Source organism: Aplidium turbinatum, chromosome 2 (genome assembly GCF_918807975.1).
Source record: "Aplidium turbinatum chromosome 2, kaAplTurb1.1, whole genome shotgun sequence".
NCBI classification, from domain to species: Eukaryota; Metazoa; Chordata; class Ascidiacea; order Aplousobranchia; family Polyclinidae; genus Aplidium; species Aplidium turbinatum.
This window is the reverse complement of record NC_137473.1, coordinates 3,422,915-3,442,096: the sequence shown is the minus strand read 5'-3', so window position 1 is coordinate 3,442,096 and position 19,182 is coordinate 3,422,915. Positions and strand designations below refer to the sequence as shown.

The 19,182-nt window shown below is 39.2% G+C and overlaps 3 protein-coding genes across 5 annotated transcripts; all 3 read left to right on the top strand.

The window, feature by feature from the left end:
* Positions 1-3,793: 3,793 nt before the first annotated feature.
* LOC145785691 (uncharacterized) lies at positions 3,794-4,882 on the top strand (the record flags this gene model as incomplete). Its single annotated transcript, XM_082597389.1, has 1 exon — positions 3,794-4,882. A coding segment is annotated over exon 1 (1,089 nt), but the record flags the coding sequence as incomplete, so codon positions are not given.
* Positions 4,883-4,934: 52 nt separating this feature from the next.
* On the top strand, positions 4,935-6,112 carry LOC145765472 (uncharacterized). Its single transcript, XM_082577300.1, has 3 exons — positions 4,935-4,994; positions 5,311-5,412; positions 5,890-6,112. The coding sequence occupies exons 1-3, from the start codon at positions 4,949-4,951 to the stop codon at positions 6,069-6,071; spliced, it is 330 nt and encodes a 109-aa protein (XP_082433426.1). The 5' UTR covers positions 4,935-4,948; the 3' UTR covers positions 6,072-6,112.
* LOC145765470 (uncharacterized) lies at positions 6,105-15,105 on the top strand. Of its 3 annotated transcripts, none has more exons than XM_082577297.1 (6): positions 6,105-6,312; positions 7,263-7,364; positions 7,868-7,936; positions 9,319-9,584; positions 11,104-11,286; positions 14,530-15,105. In XM_082577297.1, exons 4-6 carry the CDS (start codon positions 9,357-9,359, stop codon positions 14,599-14,601), a joined length of 483 nt encoding a protein of 160 aa, XP_082433423.1. In that variant the 5' UTR covers positions 6,105-6,312; positions 7,263-7,364; positions 7,868-7,936; positions 9,319-9,356; the 3' UTR covers positions 14,602-15,105. The 3 variants fall into 3 exon arrangements, with proteins under 3 accessions (XP_082433423.1, XP_082433424.1, XP_082433425.1); XM_082577298.1 differs by lacking the exon at positions 6,105-6,312 and adding an exon at positions 6,525-6,614; XM_082577299.1 differs by lacking the exons at positions 6,105-6,312; positions 7,263-7,364; positions 7,868-7,936 and having other exon boundaries at positions 8,686-9,584.
* The last annotated feature ends 4,077 nt before the right edge of the window (positions 15,106-19,182 follow it).

The following is a 19,182-nucleotide window of genomic DNA, read 5'->3' as shown; positions in this document are numbered from 1 at the left end:
TGATTTGCAGGGAAATACAAATGGGTATCGGCTAAATTCATCAACAATCACAAGCAGATATGGTCGTGGACCCTTCACTGGGCCTTTAAAGTCCATAGCAAGGCGTTCCCATGCCTGTGTGGCTTTGATGAGAGTACCAGGATCTGGACGATGGAACCTAGGCTTCAGTTCAGCGCAAACTTGACATTGGCGACAGATAAGCTTGGTTTCTTCACTCGTGTATGGAAGGTTTCTTGTTCTTATAAAGTGGAACAATCTGCAATAACCCGGATGCCCAAGTGACTCATGAAGCGATCGAAGATTCTCACGAGAGCCAGTGCTTGCGCAAACTCGCGAAAAGGCATCAGCAGCAATGTTGTCGACTCCTGGCTTGTGTCGAATTTCGTAATGATATTAACTGCTGAGTTCGAGCCGCCAAAGCTGTATTTTATTGTTTTTTATTTTTCCTCGTTTGGTTTTGTCAAACATGAAGGAAATCGATCTCTGGTCAGTCACAAGCGTGAAGGTCCGACCTTTTAGAAAATGGGCCCATTTTCGGACTGCCTCGATGATGGCAGTTGCCTCTTTTTCGATAGAAGGATACTTTTGCTCACATTGGTTGAGAGTACGAGACATAAAGGCCACAGGTCTTCCTCCTTGTGATAGAATGGCAGCAATCGCATAGTCAGATGCGTCACATTCCACTTCGAACGGTATGTGTTCATCAATGCACTTTAAGCTCGCCTTTGCCAGATCCATCTTTAAATTTGCAAATGAGTCGCAGGCAGCTTTTTCCAAAGGAAAATTGGTGGCTTTTATAAGTGGACCAGCTTTAGCAGAAAAGTTCTCGATCCACTTAGAGTAATAAGCAAACATGCCAACAATTCTTTTCAATTCTTTCGCAGTCTTGGGAAGAGGCATGTTTAAAAGTGGTTGCAGCCTCGAAGAATCTGGTTTTACTTCACCTTGTGAAATTTCATAGCCAAGTAGGTGAATGTTACGTTGGCGTATTTTTGATTTTTCTTCATTGAAGATGAGCCCTTCGCAACGAGCAGCTTTTAACAGAGCTTCCAAATTTCGATCGTGCTCTTCCTCATTTTCTCCAGTTACCGTTAAGTCGTCCAGGTAGGCGTATACTTTCTGCAAATTGTTACGCTTTATAAAGTTATCAATCACTCTTTGGAACGCTGAAACTCCATTGGTGACGCCAAAGGGCAGTCTCTTGTATTGGTAGAGGCTTCCAAGAGCCTCGAAAGCCGTAAATGGACGTTCTTCTTCAAGAATGGGAACTTGATGATAAGCAGACCGGAGATCCAAAGAACTATAAACAGAATCCTGGCCCACAAGATTTACGATCTCTTCAATTCGAGGCAAGGGGTAAGCATCCAGTAAAGTAAATCGGTTTACAGTTTGCGAATAATCAATTACTAATCGTGGCTTATTACCTTTAACTACAAGAGTTTGTGCTCTCCAAGGTGATCTGGATGGCTCAATGATATCAGCGGCCAAAAGTCTTTGGACTTCTTTTCTGATGAAAGATAAGTCTTCTTGGTTGTACCGGCGCGTGTGAGTTGCAATCGGCTTGTGATTGGGCTGCATGAACTCGAATAGACGTGGGGGTTTTACCTTGGCTGCAGCTGAAGCAGAGATTTTTTTATAGACGGAAGGAACTACCAGACATTCTTCGGAGCCTCCAAATTCGAAAGTTACAGCTTCGTGCTTTTTCAAGAATTTTTGTCCCAAAATGACATCGGCACAAGAATCTTGCATCACATCCAAGGAAACATTGGGATAGTCTCTTTTCAGGAGACTAAGAGCTGCGCTTACACAACCATACGTCTTCAACTTTAATCGAGTGGAGGCCATTGTCACATCAGAGAGTTCTCCTTCAAGGTTAAGGTTCAGAAGGTCGACAACATTTTTGTCAATGAAGTTTTCAGATGCCCCTGAATCCAATAAAACTTTTACTGGATATCCTTCGAGAGTACCGTCGACAACCGTGCGATGAAGACAGGTCGGAGCTCCAGCTGCGACTTTAGTTTTGTTACCAGAAGGTGAAAACGCAGTCCTTGGAAATTGTTTATCCAAATCATCCGAACTAATTGTGGAAGCTGTTTTTGCAATGTGCATTTGACGACAGACTTTCGCAAAATGGCCCCGTTTTCCACAGTTCAAACAAGTCTTAGTTCGAGCTGGGCATAAGTCTCTTCTGTGAAAAGATTTACCACAAAAATAGCACAGTTTATCGCCAAAACGAGCTCTCTCAACTTCAAACCTGGTGGATGTTGCCAAAGAACTTGTTTCTTCATGGTTTCGAAAACATTGTGCATCAACATTCAGTGACGACGTTGTGGGTTGAGCAGCAGCAATCAAAGGAATAGAGATGTTCTTGCCCATCGAGTTAGACTGAATCTGTGCCTTCTCTAAACTGTCGGCCAGTTCTACAGCACGTCGAAGATTGATAGCGTCGTATTCTAGAAGACGCTGCCTGATAGAAGGAGAAGTGAGACCATTGATGAAAGCATCTCGGGTTAGCTCATCTCGGTACGTTGCAGCAGAAACGTTTTGAAATGAACATTCCTTTGCCAACAAGGTTAGAGCTCTGTAGTAGTCCAGCACATTCTCAGAGGAAGCTTGATGACGGCTGACTAAAAGATGCCTAGCGTACACATTGTTTTTCTTTTTGATATATAACTCTTCAAGTGTAGTAACGATAGTATCATATTCTACAGCTTCTTCCACATGAGGATATACTTCTGGTGAGAGAAAACTTCGAATAATCCTGGCTTTGTTAAGTGCAGGTGAATGTTCAGTTCGAAGCTCGTCTAACGTAGCGATATAATCTACTACTGTTTGAAGCCAGTACTTGAATGCTCTAGATGCCTCAATAGAATTCGGGTCGACGTTGAGGTCTTTTGGTCGAGGGATGTGTCTATCCATTCTTGATTCTAAGTTTATTAAATTGAACTGACCATAACAAGCTCAAGAATAACATGCATTAATTAGGCTTTAATAAACTTAGAATTGACACATCCATAACACAGTTCTGAAATAAGAAAGATATATATAATAATGCAAAACTAAATAACTTACAAACTAATCTGGCAGCCGCTCAAGAATTAAGTTAAGCCAGTTAAAACTAGCAGTTACAAGGACTGACAGATACACAATAGAACGCTACCGTTGTAGAACTAAGAAAGGAAGGTAAAGCGCTGAAGGCACAAACGCGACGCACTGATTAAAGGCAAACCTACAAGCAGCGCAGTGCTTTATAGCACGAGTTAAATAAGTCACAATTTTACCACACATGGCGAAACGAAATGGTTTGAAATTCGAAACTAAATTCTTCACTAAAGAAGTTATTTCGAAATGAGAACAATTTTTTTGATTCAAACAGCAATGTTTCTAAGCAACTAAAGGTCGTTTTAACTTTACAATATCCTTCACAAAAGCTTTGAATATTGTATTGTAATAATATGAAAGGCATGACGTGTTGACGAAATGAAACGTTAAATCTGAATCGTCACTGTACAGTATTTAGTTTTATACAGTATATGCGTTTTATATGCGTGGACTCTTTGATAAACGCTCAACTCGTTTTGTGGAAACATAAGTCACTCAAATCCAGTCAAATAAGGAGCCATCAAAACCATTAGCCACTTTCAAAAATAATTTTCATTTCTGCTTTTAAGGTGCAAAACAAGAATTCAAAAAACTGCAAAAAGCAACTCGCAAACAATATCATTCCAAGTATGATGTTGATCTCTCCAGCTTTGATATTTCTCCAGAAGGATTTCCAGAAATTTATCCTGACATGTTTCAAGTTGATTTTTACCAAGGAAAGTTCATTCCAAACGATGAGAAGTACAATCCAGAAAGTCAAGGAATTGAGTTGACCACATTTGACCGAGCAGTAACAATCGATCAATTAGTTTCTGATATTGAAAATAACAGGTTTGTGTCGGTCATCGGATACCCTGGGTCTGGAAAAACAACTTTATCAAAGCGCCTTGCTAGAAAGCTTGCTAAAAGTGAAGATGTTCTTGTTTTAAGGAAGCTTTTTATGGACATGAACAACTGCAACAAACAAACTGGGTTAAAAGAATTTCTGCTGGGAGATAGCAACTACAACTTAAATGATAAAGAAAAGAATTGTATTTTTGAATGGATCACAACAAATCCGGAAAACTGCTTCATTATTCTAGATGGATTTGATCAGGTGAGTTGGAACCTACAAGAAAATGTGCAAGAATCCAACTACAATACTCCACTTCTATATTGGGAACTTGTGTCCAATCTTTGTTTGAAAAAATTTCTACAAAACTGTCACTTGATATTCACATCTCGACCACACGCCATGCTTCATATTCCAAAAAGATGTCGACCCAAACGTATTTACTTCATTTGTGATCTCACTTCTGAAAACATGACAACGTTATTTGACGCCTTAGTAAACGACCAACAACAATCTAGGGTTCTTTGGAACAATCTAACAGTAAAAACTCCACATTTAAAGTCCATGTGTCACAACCCTTTGATGTTGCAACTCTACTTGAGAGCATCTCTTGGTTCGTCACACAAAATCGGAGAGATATCCACAATGACCAGGATATTTCATACTATATTGTTAAATCTGAAAACCTCTGAACACGCCGTTTCCATATCTGATGATATTGTCATCAGACTTTCCAAAATCGCGTATGAAGCAACAAAACAAGGAACCGTATTAATCACAACAGATGATCTTATAAAAGAAAGTCTTTCCAGTCAACAAGTCCAAGATCTTGTAGTCACTTTATTGGGAGCAAACAGAGAATATGCACTCCTGGAAGGGCAGCAGCGCTTATATTTTAGTCACCAGACCTTCCAAGAGTACTTCAGTGCTTTATATATCTGTCGCGAAATGTCATTACCTGATTTCAAATTATTTGTTCAAAATAACTTACTGGAGGACCACTGGTCTGTTGTTATGCAATTTATGTCTGGACTCCTTTTGGATCCGATCATGAACAAAGGTAAATTATTGTTCTACAGTATAGGTGTTGCTTAGTTCAGTTATTTGATATTTTGTGTAAGCAACGTTTACTGATTTGTGTCAATTTACAAGGTGACATAATCTTTAAGTTTAATGAATCCTTCGTTAAGTGAAAGTGTTTATTGGTCAAGAAAATGTAATGCGTACGATCATGCCAATCATCCAACAATTGATTTGCATTTGTGGCCTTTTCACTCTAAATAAAACTGAGCAATCATCATCAACTCAAAAGTAGTTGGAAAGTTTATATTGTTACCTACAACCAAACTAAAGGCTTTCCTAACTATTGCGTATAGCTTCTTCGAGCTCTGCAACCACCCAGCAATCGTCAAATGAATCCAGTTTAGCACAAACATCAACATCTTCCCAGCAAACTCCGTCTGCACAACCTTTATCACGTAAGGATAAACTCCACTAACAGCATTTGTTCTGAATGCTGCTTAGATAGCAAGTGATAATGTTAATATGCATTTGGTCAATCTTCTCTATAAACTTACTCGTTTTCAAAACCTTTGGTAAGAAAAAGAGAAAAAGATATCTTTTTGGTTAATGCTTCTGAATCGAAATGTTTAAATTAGGGCTGAAGAGTCGAGCAAAAAATATTGGACCCCGACTCCTCCTTTTATAACTGACCGAGTCCGACTCCGATTCCGGTTACGCCAAAAACCTTCTGACTCTGATTCCACGACTCCGACTTTATAGCCATGGATTAAATAGCTGTCTATTTTGTCATTAAAAGAGTTGTTGTCACATTAGACGCATTATTATCAGTTTTGATTCTTTTACTGCTATTTTCAGCAGAAAGAGAGAACTGTTTAATGATTTGTTTGTAGACAAACCAAGTATCCTCGTACAACAGTATGCAATATTTTTAGATCTCCCTCAAGAGTCTCTTCATCAAGAATATCAACAACTGAACACATTGTCCAATGCATCCAATCGGCCGCGGTCATCATCTCAGGATGCTTCATCTTCAGCTCCACAAGACTCAAAACCTCAACCGTTCAAGCGCATATTTACATCTTTGAGGAAAAAAATATTTCCAAATAAAATATAAATTAAACAAGTTAATTTTAAAGTTACTTGTCAATGTTTGGACTACCAACCTTTTTAAATGTTTAATTTTCTAACTGTGTTGCAATTTTTATTCTCAAAGTTTAATTTTAGAGTTTGTTCAAAAATTACAAAAGTTTAACTTTGCAATTAGCTATTAATTGCAATTTTTGATTTTACAGAACTATCGGGAAAAACTACAGAACCTTTACCACAATTGCAAACAATTTTCCATCCTGGATCACGTAAGATTATATTGTGATCTACAGTCTATTAAAGTTTTTATAGATCTTTTGCAGCTACTATTTTTCTTGCTGCATGATTAGTTGACTCCAGCGCCTACCAGGAGGACAGCAGCGACTGAAATCAAGACGCCCATTTGTGCCCGCCGCACAACAGCTTCTGAACAACGTTGAAGATCTTGGAATAAGTGCGGCACACTGGACGAACTACACATGGAACATGGAGTGGCAAAACAACACCTCCCGACTCCATGATTTCCTACCCGACGTCGATCCCCACCCTCCGGGAAGCAACTTTTGAAAAGGTACCATCATAAAATCCCCTTTCAGCTTTGTTTAGTATTACAGAAGAAAAAGAGCAACAGCAGTGGTGGGAATCAAACCCACGTCAATGTAATGACTACCACCGCCCTAACCCAATGCGCCAAGCCGGCCGATGGCGAACCAACGACTAAACTGAACTAGTATATACGTTTTCCTTTGTTGCTCAAAGGGGATTTTTTTATGGTACCTTTTCAAAAGTTGCCTCCGGAAATGTCCCTCGCAAGACTTGCGTGGGTCCGGCTTAACCGCCTGCGAACCGGCATCGGTCGCTTTCGTTCAGACATGTGCAGATGGGGCCTGGCTCCCTCACCGGGATGCGAGTGTGGCGCCACAGACCAGACAGTAGATCATGTCGTCCATGACTGCCCAATCCATCGACCACCACATGGAACGCTTGGATTGAAGACCCTGGATGACGAGACTGTCGAGTGGCTGATGACATCATGCCCAAACATATAGTCCCAAATAACAGCTCATACGACGAAGAAGAAGTTGTCTAATACATTAGTGCTCAATGTTTTTTTTTTGTTTTTTTTTTCGTGAAGTCAAAAATACGTTTTTGTTATGTGTGCTCCGAATTAAGGTGTAGTTACAAGAAATCTTTTATAGTTACAAGCAATCTTTTACAGGTTCGTTGAGGTCTGCAACCATCCAGTTACCTTCAGATCTAACTTATTCACCATCGCCACAATCAACAACAACATCTTCTCAACAACATCTTCTGCCCTCAAGTAAAACAGACTTTAAAGAGAAAAATCAATTATGTACTTTGTAGGCAAAACCACTTTACCACTGAACTGATCTTGAACAAAAAGTGCTGCAGTTCCATTTAAACTTAAAAATAGCTTCTTAAATTGTTGAACAAAATCAACTTTAACAGATAAACGTTTAGCTTTGAGTTAAATGAACGACTTTTTGTTTTGAACACAAAGTTCTTATAAACTAATTGAGGGTGTTCAACTGTTCAAATTATAATATATACTTTTGTACTACTCTTATCTACAAATGTACAGATGTGTGTTACCTTGAAAACACATATAGGCTTCGCAAGTTCGCAAAAAAAAAAATTCAATAAATACACGAAACCATATTCGCATTCAAAATTAATCATCCCCGGCAGTCACTTTGGTTATAGGGAAACTATGAACTGTGGTAACAAATGCTCAAGCTTTCGGTTTGCGAGGGCGTCAGTTGCAAGCTGCAATTTTTATGAATATGCAATTTTTTGTTTCAGATGAAAAGTTACAAAAGAAGACGATATTTCATTCGGAATTGTGTAAAATAACCCAGAGAGTTGCTAAAGGTAAGTAAATGTTGAAGTGCAGTAGAATTTGTCTAAAAATTCAATGTAATAAATGTAAAAAGCATAACTCTGATAAGTTTGTGGTTAATATTTAGTCTGTTGAATGGATGGATGGTCAGTTTATTTTTGTTTGGATGCGAAACGTACATAAAACAAAACTTTACAGTGTGCATCCAATGAGAGAGTTTGAAAGACCGTAGCCCTGAAACTGCAGGATAAGCTAATCAAGCATTGGCATTTTTATGGTTTTTGACGTTCCATTATTCATTAGTAAAGCGAAGTGATTTCCACTCCAGTTACCGATCTTTAAGATGAGAAGTTTCTGATTGACTTGGCTTCAAGCACTTTTGAGAGCAGGCTGGTCTAGCTCTATTTTCTGTGTTGTCGATTTGTCTTCGGTACTTTATTAAACAATATTATCAAAGAAGTTTAAAACCAAAATTTTTTGTAATTATGAGTGCAAAATTACCGACTTTGACAAGTTGCAACAAGAAATGGCTAATTGAGACATTTTATGATCAAGTCTTGAAGTTGGTTGTGAATCAACTGTGTGGAGGAGGCTGTAGAATGCAACAAAAAATATTGCAACAAAACACAGAAACAAAGTTTATTTTAAAATTAAAAAGCCCGGGATAACCTTGTGTTTTAACAAACGTTTGGTTTCTAACTACAAAGCTAGCCTAGGTCTGCGTGGTTGATTAAATTAGAACTTTGCCTCAAATTGGAAATTTTAGTTCAAAGTAATTTGTTTATGTTTTCAAGGTAAATATTCTAGGCTATAATTAATGTTTTATTTTTAAATCGTCAACTTGTGGCTGATATTGTTTGTATATATTTATATATATTTTTTTATATAACTACAGACATATTTTTTTCAACTGCAAACAGTGGCACTGGGTAAGTACACAGGGTATTACCACCGAGATATATACCTCCGTGTGACGTTTTTCCATTTGTGGAACCCAAGCTCCAAAAATGGTACTACCGCCATTCGCCAACCTTGCCAAAGTGCTCAAACAGCAAGCAGTGAGCTTTGCGCAAGGCATAGCAAGGTGCCTCCAGTAAAGTGCTCAATCGGCATAAGCCAAGAGCGTCCATAACTGCAGACAGTGCACACAGCACACCGTTTCGTCCTTCCGGCCTCCTCAGCGCAGTAAGTACTCTGGGTATGGCCACGGTGATATAGAGGCTACCTCCGCGTGACGTTTTCCTATTTGTAGAGTATATTTTTGTTTGCGATGTAAACAAATTAATGTTTTGATCTTTAGTAAACAACTTGTGTTCAATGTTTGATTATTTTATGGTTAGAACCAAAGTGTGATTTTACATTACAACCTGGTTAGCCGAGCTAATATTGATTGATATTATTACTGTATTATTAGATCACTATGATGATCGCTCCATCATCAATATCACAAAGATGTTGAGGGAAAGCAACGACGAGAAAGTGACAGTCACAGCAGGAAGTCATTTTCATGGAGGGAGGATACGGATAAAATCTTCCGACACTCAGAATGACTTCCATGCGGTGACGTCATTCCTCAAGTCTATGCCGGTGCGAGTTGGAATCTTTAGTCTGTCCAGATGCAAAATGAATTCCAAACAATTCCGTCCATGGAAGGAGGCGATCCAATCGATGCCTGGATCCGTGAGTCATGTTTAACTTAGCACCTTACACTTTTTGTCGCTGCTAACCACTGGCTCTATAAGTCCATTTTTTTTACTTTTCCTAAATATTATCGAATTTCATTGTGTATATATTTCGCCAGTCAACGCTTTTTTATTTTTCATGCGAACATTTTGAAATTAACTTGCTCAAAATACATTTTGAAATTAACTTGCTCAAATGTTGCTAGATTGCTCTTCTTGGAAAAAACTCTCTGTTTTTTTATTGTAAAGAGTGGAGCGTAACGCTTGCCAAGAACTGTCTGAAAATAAAACGGCGGCATTGCGTGGCTCATTCTCCTGTTGCCAGTCTTCTTCAAGTTTAATAACGTTGTCAATCAAACATTTATTCGAACAGAAAATTTTATGTCACACATAGTTACGTCACACAAAATGTTACGGCTTTTATCAAAAAACGTCTTATTGCTGTAAACTTCAAATTCCTCTAGCAAAGGTTGGAAGCAAGGCACTTGCAAAATGTAAGAAAATTTCTTGGCAGATTTTTTTGCTTACGCAGTAGATGCACTTGCTTTCATTCCAATCATGAAGCTGCTTGTTGAAAAACGTTTCTTACTTTTTATGGATTACTGCATTACTAAGATCTTTATCCACATTGGTTTGAGGTTAGAGGTGTCAGGCAGAAGCCTCGACGGTCGGTCAGACAGTTGAAGCATCAATGGTAGTAACGGTTCAACTGTCCTCAACTGTCGTTCAATCGTCATCATTTAGATCTAAGCATTGCGAGTAGTTGTTATGCGCGAATAGCCTACTTGGCTTTCAATTGATTCTCATGCGGGAACATTTAGCAGTATTTACTATTCCACAAATTGAAAATACTCGCTCACTTGGCGTAGATGTCCCAGAAACCGATAGCTATTTCCACGCTGCACGAGCCACATTTGAATATCTGTTACGATTCGATCGCCCCACTCCAGTGGGTCAAATCGTGCATCGAATCGTGCATCTTTTTTGATCTTTTCAAACCTAGATTTATCTTCTTTTCAAACCTACATTTACCCAAATTTGAAAAAAACTCAAAATCCAGAAGTGGTCAAAAAACCTAGCGCTGGCATCCTTGCAAATGACCGGTGGCTGACAGACCGTGGTCATGACAGTAGACAGTTGGACAGTTCACTAACTGTCTGACCGTGGACCGTTGACACCTCTATTTGAGGTCAACCACATCCATTGCGAGGGATATCTGAATTATAGTATTTCGTCTGTTCAGCAAAAGCAATCAAAGTTTGCTTTTAACTAAATAAACCTATCACCAAATACAAGGTGCATACTTGGGTCACCATTTTCGGACAGCTAACGATTCGAATTTATTCCAGAGGAGTCATGCCCAATTTAGAATATTGAATCAGATTTGGTTCAACTACTGTAGTTAAAGAAAAGTGAAACAAATCTAAAACAACAACAACAACAACTTTTTTTGCGTCAATCCATTATATTTAACCAAAATACAAGGATAAATAGAATCATAATTAATTTGTGTTTAGATTGTTCAAATGGATTTCCAATGGAACTTCCTATCTGTCGATGACGTAATCCATGTATTGTACAAGATTGAGGAGGAAGTTGTGATGTGGAATTGCATTGATGGTGGTGATGGGAGGCCGAGACATCCGAACAGGAAGGAACGAGCCAAGTTACAGGAAGCCCTGGATGGGTTGGAAAATACGGTGAGAGCTATTTACGTTGTTTTGACGTTATCTAATGTAGTGGTTCCCAACCTATGGGTTGCGACCCAAAGTTAGGTCGCCAGAAAATTTGTTTGGGTCTATTGTTTTTGTTTTTCTTACACAAGTATTGTTTTTTGTACTAACTTCTGTATACTAAACTGTAGCCTATTATGTATACTGTACCATAGGTGTACGGGAAGCAATTTTTTGGGGGGTGCGAAAGAATTTTTGCCCAAATACAATCAATTGCGCCCAAATCAAAGTACACATGTAAGAAAAAGCAATAATATAGCCTTCAAGAAAAAAACAGCATAAGGCATCAACTGACAAGACTTTCACAAAGCCACTGGTATGATAAAGTAAAGGTCCCATACTCAGATGCTGAGCTTTGGGGAATGAAAAGATAAGGTTCTCATTATACTAAGCCTTCGGCACTAAGGAGAGTAGGGTGGCCAGTTCCTTTCTCTTGGCCGCCTTTACTTCAGCAACTACGCCCACCCAATTTATTACACCCTGGGTAGAGATGAGCGGTGTTTTTCAACAACCAGCTGAAGCCGGGAGTCGAACCAGGTTTGCATAATTGGAAAACCTTACCCGCTGCGCCATATATACTGCGCCAAGTATACCAATATGCAAATTTGCAAAACAACAAATTCATCAAAAGACAATTCAAGGGAGTAATTGACACTACACTAACGAACCAGTAGAATGCAGGCTCTAAAACTGCAAAACTGAACTAAAAATTATTGAGTAGTAGATTAAATACAGTGGTAGACTTTGTGGTATATATAAACAAATTAAAAGAAGTATGTGTTTCGCCCACATTGTTGTCCAAACATATCGACAATGCGATTGACATCCACTTTATTTGTTGTTGGTCTTTCCAAGTGCAACAAAGCTAAATTTGACAGTCGTGTTTGGCCTATTGTTGATCTCAGATAGCCTATGTCTTCAGTCGTCGTAATCCGGAAAAAGACCTCTCAGCTGAACACGAAGTTGCAGGAACTGTTGCTAGAATTTTTGCAGCTTTTGCAAAGTGGGGCATAGTTTTATCTAATCCATTTGAAATTAGGAATTTTGTACATTGTAGCTACAGCAGTTTTGATTTCTCTGTTGCGAGTGAGATGGTGAAAAAGTTGATATTCCGATTCCAGGAAATCCTGTATTCAGATATCAACTTCAAGCTTTGTTGGTTGGCATTATTTCTCAGCACTACATCTGCAAGAGAAAGCAGTATCTTCGAACTTTTGTTCGTAAATCTTTCAGATAATTCTGCAGTGACCCTATCAATCGCATCATAGTATACATCAACACGTGCTCTTTCCATATCAGTTTGTTCATTTTCTGTTTTGTAGACTGTATTTTCACCACACAATGCTTGCATCCTTTTTGAAAGTTTGGATTGACGATGCAAAGAAATACGGGTAGCCTACTTGAGTCTCGTTCACTGTGCTGTGTTTGAAAGCTTTATGAACATCATTCCAAATGCTAAAGAACTTTTCCTCATTCCTGTGATTTCTTAAAGTGCAAACACAGTAGTTCCAAGTGCAGTTTGTTGGGCTGTTGCTATGTCCATTTCCTTTCCCTGGAAATATGTTGCCATGTCCTTTTCCTTTTCTCCATCTCCATCATTCTGATATGTGCTTCCCAATTATCAAATTTATTAAATTTTGTCAAGGACTGTACTAAACAAGGTAAAAGCTGCATTCTCCAGCAAGCAAGAATTTATACGTTCACTTTTAGGCCTATGACTTTTTTTTAGCAAGGTATCGTCCGAAAATTTTCTTTTTGAAGATAAGTAGGATAGATAGGTATGAAACCTTGCCCAAATGTGAAATCTTGCCCAAATTCTCGACAGGTTGGGGGTGCAGCTGCACCCCCTGCACCCCCGGCTCGTACACCTATGTACTGTACCACTTTATGTGCACCAAACAGTAGTGTACTAATGTTTAGTGTATATAAATGAAATAGCTGTTTGCATAATACGGTCAACCCCGCTTAATAGGACCGTTTTTGCTGGTCCCGAATCTAAATCGTTTTTTTTTTTGTATAATTTCCCCTGTTTAATCGGACCACAAATTAAGCGGTGGGATGGCGCAGCTGATAAGGCGCTGGCTTTCCAATCATGCAATCCTGGTTCGACTCCCAACTTAAGCTGGTTGTTGAAAAACGAACAACTACCCAGCTTAAGCTGGACCACCTTCCCACAAAAATAGATTTTATTGTTAACATTTTTTGCTTTATCTATTTGTGTTTGGCGAGATTACACATCAAGAGTTGATGTTAGGCATTGTACTTTGTTCTCGATAAGCTTTAGTGACAAGATACTTTCATGTTTCTGGTCGAATTGAGAACAAAAATTAGCCCAATCCATTTGTAAATTGAGGCAAGCTCACAAGTAACCTAAAAGTTAAAAGCTTGCCCAAATTAAAGTCAAAACCGAAATTTTTAACAAGAAATGATATTTGTTTTGTGAAATTTGGTTTGAAAGGAAATTAAATCAAAACCTCCATACAACCCTCAACTGTTAAAATTTTCCTGATTGGTAAAAATTTTCAACTTTAGTTTTGTTTCTGTTTTACTTTATCTTCTTCAAGCAACACAGAGAAACACAGGACAGGAGACAGCAAAAGGGGGACGTTAGAACACGCAAAAATTCAGAAACAGTGGAGTTCGTTCTCCTCGCTTAATCGGACCACTTGCTTAATCGGACCAGTTTGGCTTGGTCCCGATGTGGTCCGATTAAGCGGGGATGGCTGTAAAAAAAATCCTACTAGTGAAGCTGCGTTTATCGATCGTTCTTATTTTGCAATACATTTTTTTGTTCTAAATGTTGCCTTGGCATTCATAATGTTTTTCTGGATGCCTTCAAAGTAGCCTGCTGTAAGATAATCAGGTTATGCTTGAGTCGCAAAATTTTCTAAACTTTGTTTTTTTTAGAAAATTTGGGTTGCTTAGGAAAAAGATTGGGAACAACTGATCTGATGTAACAGTTGTCCAACTGGACCAACTGTAACCTCGAAGTGTTTACCAGGCATCTTAAAATATTTGGCATTTATTATTAGATTGTTGATTCTCCGTCAACTATATCAAATCAACGTCAATTATTTGTTTCAACATTACATTTATTTAACGACTTATTTGTAATCTTCCATCAATAAATAGCGTAAACAACTAAAAGGTTGCAAAGTATTCCAAGCGGGAAAACTTCTTTAATTTAATTATTCGCTTTGTTTTTTATAGAAGTTGAAGATGGCGGTTGGCTTCGATGGTCGTAATCACATCTACCTAAAGCACAAGAATCAACATAATTGAAAGATGTTGTTATTTATTTTTGTAATGATTGCAATCCTATTTGTTTACATTACGTGACGTATTGCTCAGGAGAACAAAATTTTATAGCATTGACACTGACACTTGTCCTTAGCCAAATTTGAATTCAGATATGCAGTTTTTTTTAAAAGCTGCTGTCATATTTGTGTAGGCTTTTTTGATATTGAGCTGTGTTTAGCTTACTGAGAGACTCTGAGTCTCTAGCTACAAAAGGATAACTTAGGGCTTCTGTCTAGGGGTATGATTGCCTACAAAAGTTAAACAAGTTAAATGAATTTTTGTTAATTAAAGTTACAAGCTCGTATTCAGGATATTGAGAAATACTTATCCTGTCTAACTCTAACCAATTTAGTTTATTGCGACTGGTGTCAGAAAAGTGACATTCTCCCGTCGTGAATTTTACCTTCTCGTTCTAGCGTCGTGCGGTCTGGTTCTGTATCCTCTGTCTGTCAGTATTTTTCAATTCCCCCCTTATTTCATAATACATAGTGCTTTTTTATCAGTAGTATGGTGGGAGTTATGAAAGCGAAACGGTTACACAGTTATGTCGCTTCAGAAATACGGATGTGGTGAGTTAAATTCCGTGAGAGCAGGATTTAGGTTTTGAAATTGCAGAGTTGAAGTGCATCAGCAAATTGCAATTCTCATAGTTTTCTGCTAAATGTTCTCGGAATTTAAATTTTAGTTAAAAACATGGTAGGCTACATGCTACATTAGAATTGCACCTAGGCCAGCATAAAGAGTTTTTAATATATCAGAAAGCCACACCAACAAATTTAAGAAGTACAGCGTTTAGAGAGGCTTCCCTAGACTCCGCGTTTTGTAGCCTACCAACTGTTTCAATAAATAAACAAAAGTAAATGTTTCTCCTTTCTCGGCAGCCGATGAGGTTGGCGTTTCTCCACAAGTAAATCTATTCTGGGAAGTGTTTCGAAAGGCACAGGAGTAAAGTATGATCAACTGGAGTCTGAAAGGAGATTTGTTCTTCATCATGCATCACGTGCTTGAAAAACCTTGCCCACAACTGTAGCTGAACGGGAAGAGCAAAAGACTCTCGACACGCTTTTTTTTAAAACTGTTGGATGATTTGGCCGTAAAAGACCAATACATCGCGCAAGCGATTTGAGAGAGATTTGGGAACAATTCCAAATCAGGAAGATACGTTCCTGACATTATGCAACAAAACTATGTGATTTTGCACAATCAATAATGTCGGTAATGTGCTCAGAATGGTGGTTTTAGTTTGGTAAGCTTAAACGTTTTTCTAGCTCATCACATACTGTAAAAGTTAGTAACAATTTCTTTGAATCAATGTTGCAAAAAATCGTCATATTGCCAGTAAAATGAACTTTGCTCACTTACCTCCCGACAACCCTGAGGTTACGCGTACCCCAGCTTGAGAACCCCTGCTGTACAAGTAGGATATGCCAAACTGCTAGGATTATGTTCTCAAATAAGGTTCTTCAGTCACATGATAAAGATTCAAACAAAACTTCAATTTATACTTTTTTAACTCGTGATGGCAGAAATTACTCACATAGCCATCACCAGTGTTTTTTTAAGGTGTTTTGGGGGACCGAAACGGTCCCCCAAATTTCTCCAGCGGTTTCCCAAAATTTGAACTTGCAACTACAGTAGAAAAGTAATGGTTGTTTCTCGCTATGTCTTGTCGATAATACGAATATAACCTACGATCAATAGTTCACGTCCGGAAAAAAGAATAAGTGGAGGTACAGCTAACAGCTGAATCAAAGAGTTATTCACAAAAGAAGTGCACCTTCGATACTCGTCAATGTTTATTTCTGATTTTTGGCGCATAATGATCAGTTTTTACGTGTGGAAACATAACAAGCAGAAGCCAACAAGCACACTTTGTTTGATTGTGCTGCAAACTTGTTTGGTGGCCGTGTTGGGCAGGCTGTTTGGTCGTCGCTGTCACAATCATTTAAGCTGTGCGTTTAATAATTCGTTTAAGCAAATATGGCTATTTTTTGGTATTTAAATGAAACACTTGCGGTCTCTTAAAACTACTTAGCGGTCACCCAAACCAAACCTTAAAAAAAACCCTGCCATCACAATTGCGAACTAAATGCGAAGTCAGGTGGCATTTTCTGAAAGATTACTGCAACACAGAAGAAAAAGGGTCGGGTTTTGTATTTTCACGTAAAGGTGAAAAAGATTGATGCTAAACAAAGTCCTTCACTACCAAAAAAACAAATAAAATAAAATAAACAAAGTAATAGTGGGTTATACATTAACTCGAATAAAATTATAGCCAACTGAAATGAATATCAACTAAAAGTTCTATGAAGTTAATATAAAAGTCCAATGAATGTATAATACAGCAAAATCACGAATAGGCCCAGCTTCTATACCTTATTCTTCAAAACAGCATTCATTCCAGCTGTAGCTGTTGCAAATAAGTTTTTGAATTTAAGGATTTATATATTAAACTGGCACAAGCGTACACCATATAAAGTACACCATGAAAACCTATTTACCCAGGACGTTCCCAGTCCTCAGGTTGGGGACTACTGGCCTATTGCCTTGGATTTTATGATAATGTATTCATGACAATGCAAAGTGCTGTGAAGGTTAACATCAAAAAAATAGGAGACCTACTTCTGCTGTAAACACGTCAACATACATATATACCAAAGCCACCACTGATGATCCCAATCTGGCGTGAAACTCGTGTATTGGAATTCCATGTTTGTTCAATCGTGACTTAAATGACCCAATATTTATATATATTGATGTTGTCCTTACGTGGCAACAGCATCGCAAACGTTAAGTTTACGTAAAACATATGCTCTTGAAGATTCATTCAATCTTGTAGAGCAGGGGTCCGCAAATACTTTTTGGTGCGACCCAAAAAGCAATCGTTCGAAGTCTTCGCGACCCAAACGTTTCGGAAGCATATAATTTTGCGCAAAACACTTTGCAAATTAATATCAATTCCAATACGGTCGTCCCCACTTATTAAGGCCACATCGGGACCGGACGATTTTGGCTGCGGGAGACAATTTTCTACCACTCCTATACCTTCAGTAATTCCGGAATGAACCAAATTGGGCTTAATAAGCGGGTGGACCTATTAACCGTGCGCTTCGTCGTCGTGCAAGCCTCTGGGGCCGAGGGTCTACTCTATCCTTTTACCAGCCCAGACTCAAGATGTTACCGGACTACACTGGAAGGCTATTAGAGAGCAGCCAGTATTTAGTTTCATCATCCATGACACGCAGACCTTCCACTCCGTTAGGTGGCTTGAAGATAGTACACTTATTGATGATGTGGTCTGCAGTCTGTTCCTCGGCACCACATTCACAGGAGGAGGAAGAGGCCAATTCCCCAATGGCGCATGGTTGACCGGAAAAGCCCGACGCCCGTACGAAGACGGTTGAGGCGCACCCATGCTTGTCTTTGTAGTGTCAGGCCGATGGGGCATGTGTCGGCGTTGGGGATGAACGAATGAAGTCGGTGGTACTTGACTTCCTTTCAGAATTCCATTTATAGTCCGCTCAAGTAGCCGCAGAGATGAAGTTCATCTGCTGCGTTGATCAGAAGTTGAGCGGCTGGCACGAATGGTTGTCTTGACTTCACTCGACTGGGGTGCTGGTTTTGGGAAGCAGAGATCTTGTGGTGGAGAAGATGATTAGGCTTTAGTGCCCGTCGGCTAAGAAACAGAGTGGCTTCTTCGTGACGAAGCTCAGAAAGTTGGATGCCAGCGAGAATGGCAAAATTATCCAATGATGTGGGACGCATGCATCCGGTAACTGTGCGCAGGGCGCTGTTTATGGCAGTGCCGATGTTATGGCAGTGTGCACTGCAGCACCAAACAGGTGCACAGTAGGCTACTCTGCTGAAGAGTAGACAAGGGCTAAGGCTGCTATACGCAAAGTGTCAGCCCTCGCCCTCCAGCTGTGGCCTGCCAGGCGCTTGAGTAGTGCAGCGTGGGATGTCATTTTCTTGCACAGTGACACCAAATGGTGGCGGTATGTGTACGATCTGTCTAGTGTCACCCCAAGATATTCTGGTTCGGGCAGAAGGTCAGAGGTTTTCCATTGTTCTGAACATGTAGCTCACGATCAACTTCCCGACTGTAGGCTATAGGTGGAAAGCTGCCGCCAAAGTTTTGTTTTGGCTAAGTTTCAGTCGCCAGTTCTGGAGATAGCCTAAGCTGAGAGAGTTTTCATGCCCTGGCTCAAGCTGTCTTCCAGGCTATATATATAACCGTGGGCTTAACTACTGTAGCCTACTACAATCGAAAGTATAAATTTTCTTGTAGCCTACCAAATTGTACGAAACTCAGCACATCAAAGACCATGATTGTATTTATTTTTGCCATACAAGTTATAAGTTATTTATGGTAATTTTAAATCGTTTTGCGACCCACTGTGAATGGTCTCGCTACCCAAATTTGGGTCGCGACCCAGTATTTGCGGACCCCTGTAATGTAGAGAAAGTAAACCAAAAATATTGCAATGTTATCACGAGCTAGCAATTTCAACAAATATTTTTTATCAAGGGGCCTATTTTATCTTTACAGTCCTGCATCCTCCT

What these genes read in the sequence shown, in the direction of transcription:
- LOC145765470 (XM_082577297.1), top strand. Translation starts at nt 9,357, where the DNA reads ATGTTGAGGGAAAGCAACGACGAGAAAGTGACAGTCACAGCAGGAAGT. An exon ending in TCCAATCGATGCCTGGATCC is followed by an intron (nt 9,585 to 11,103) that starts GTGAGTCATGTT and finishes ATTTGTGTTTAG; the next exon opens with ATTGTTCAAATGGATTTCCA. An exon ending in TGGATGGGTTGGAAAATACG is followed by an intron (nt 11,287 to 14,529) that starts GTGAGAGCTATT and finishes TGTTTTTTATAG; the next exon opens with AAGTTGAAGATGGCGGTTGG.
- LOC145765472 (XM_082577300.1), top strand. Translation starts at nt 4,949, where the DNA reads ATGCAATTTATGTCTGGACTCCTTTTGGATCCGATCATGAACAAAG. An exon ending in GGATCCGATCATGAACAAAG is followed by an intron (nt 4,995 to 5,310) that starts GTAAATTATTGT and finishes TATTGCGTATAG; the next exon opens with CTTCTTCGAGCTCTGCAACC. An exon ending in GTCTGCACAACCTTTATCAC is followed by an intron (nt 5,413 to 5,889) that starts GTAAGGATAAAC and finishes CAATATTTTTAG; the next exon opens with ATCTCCCTCAAGAGTCTCTT.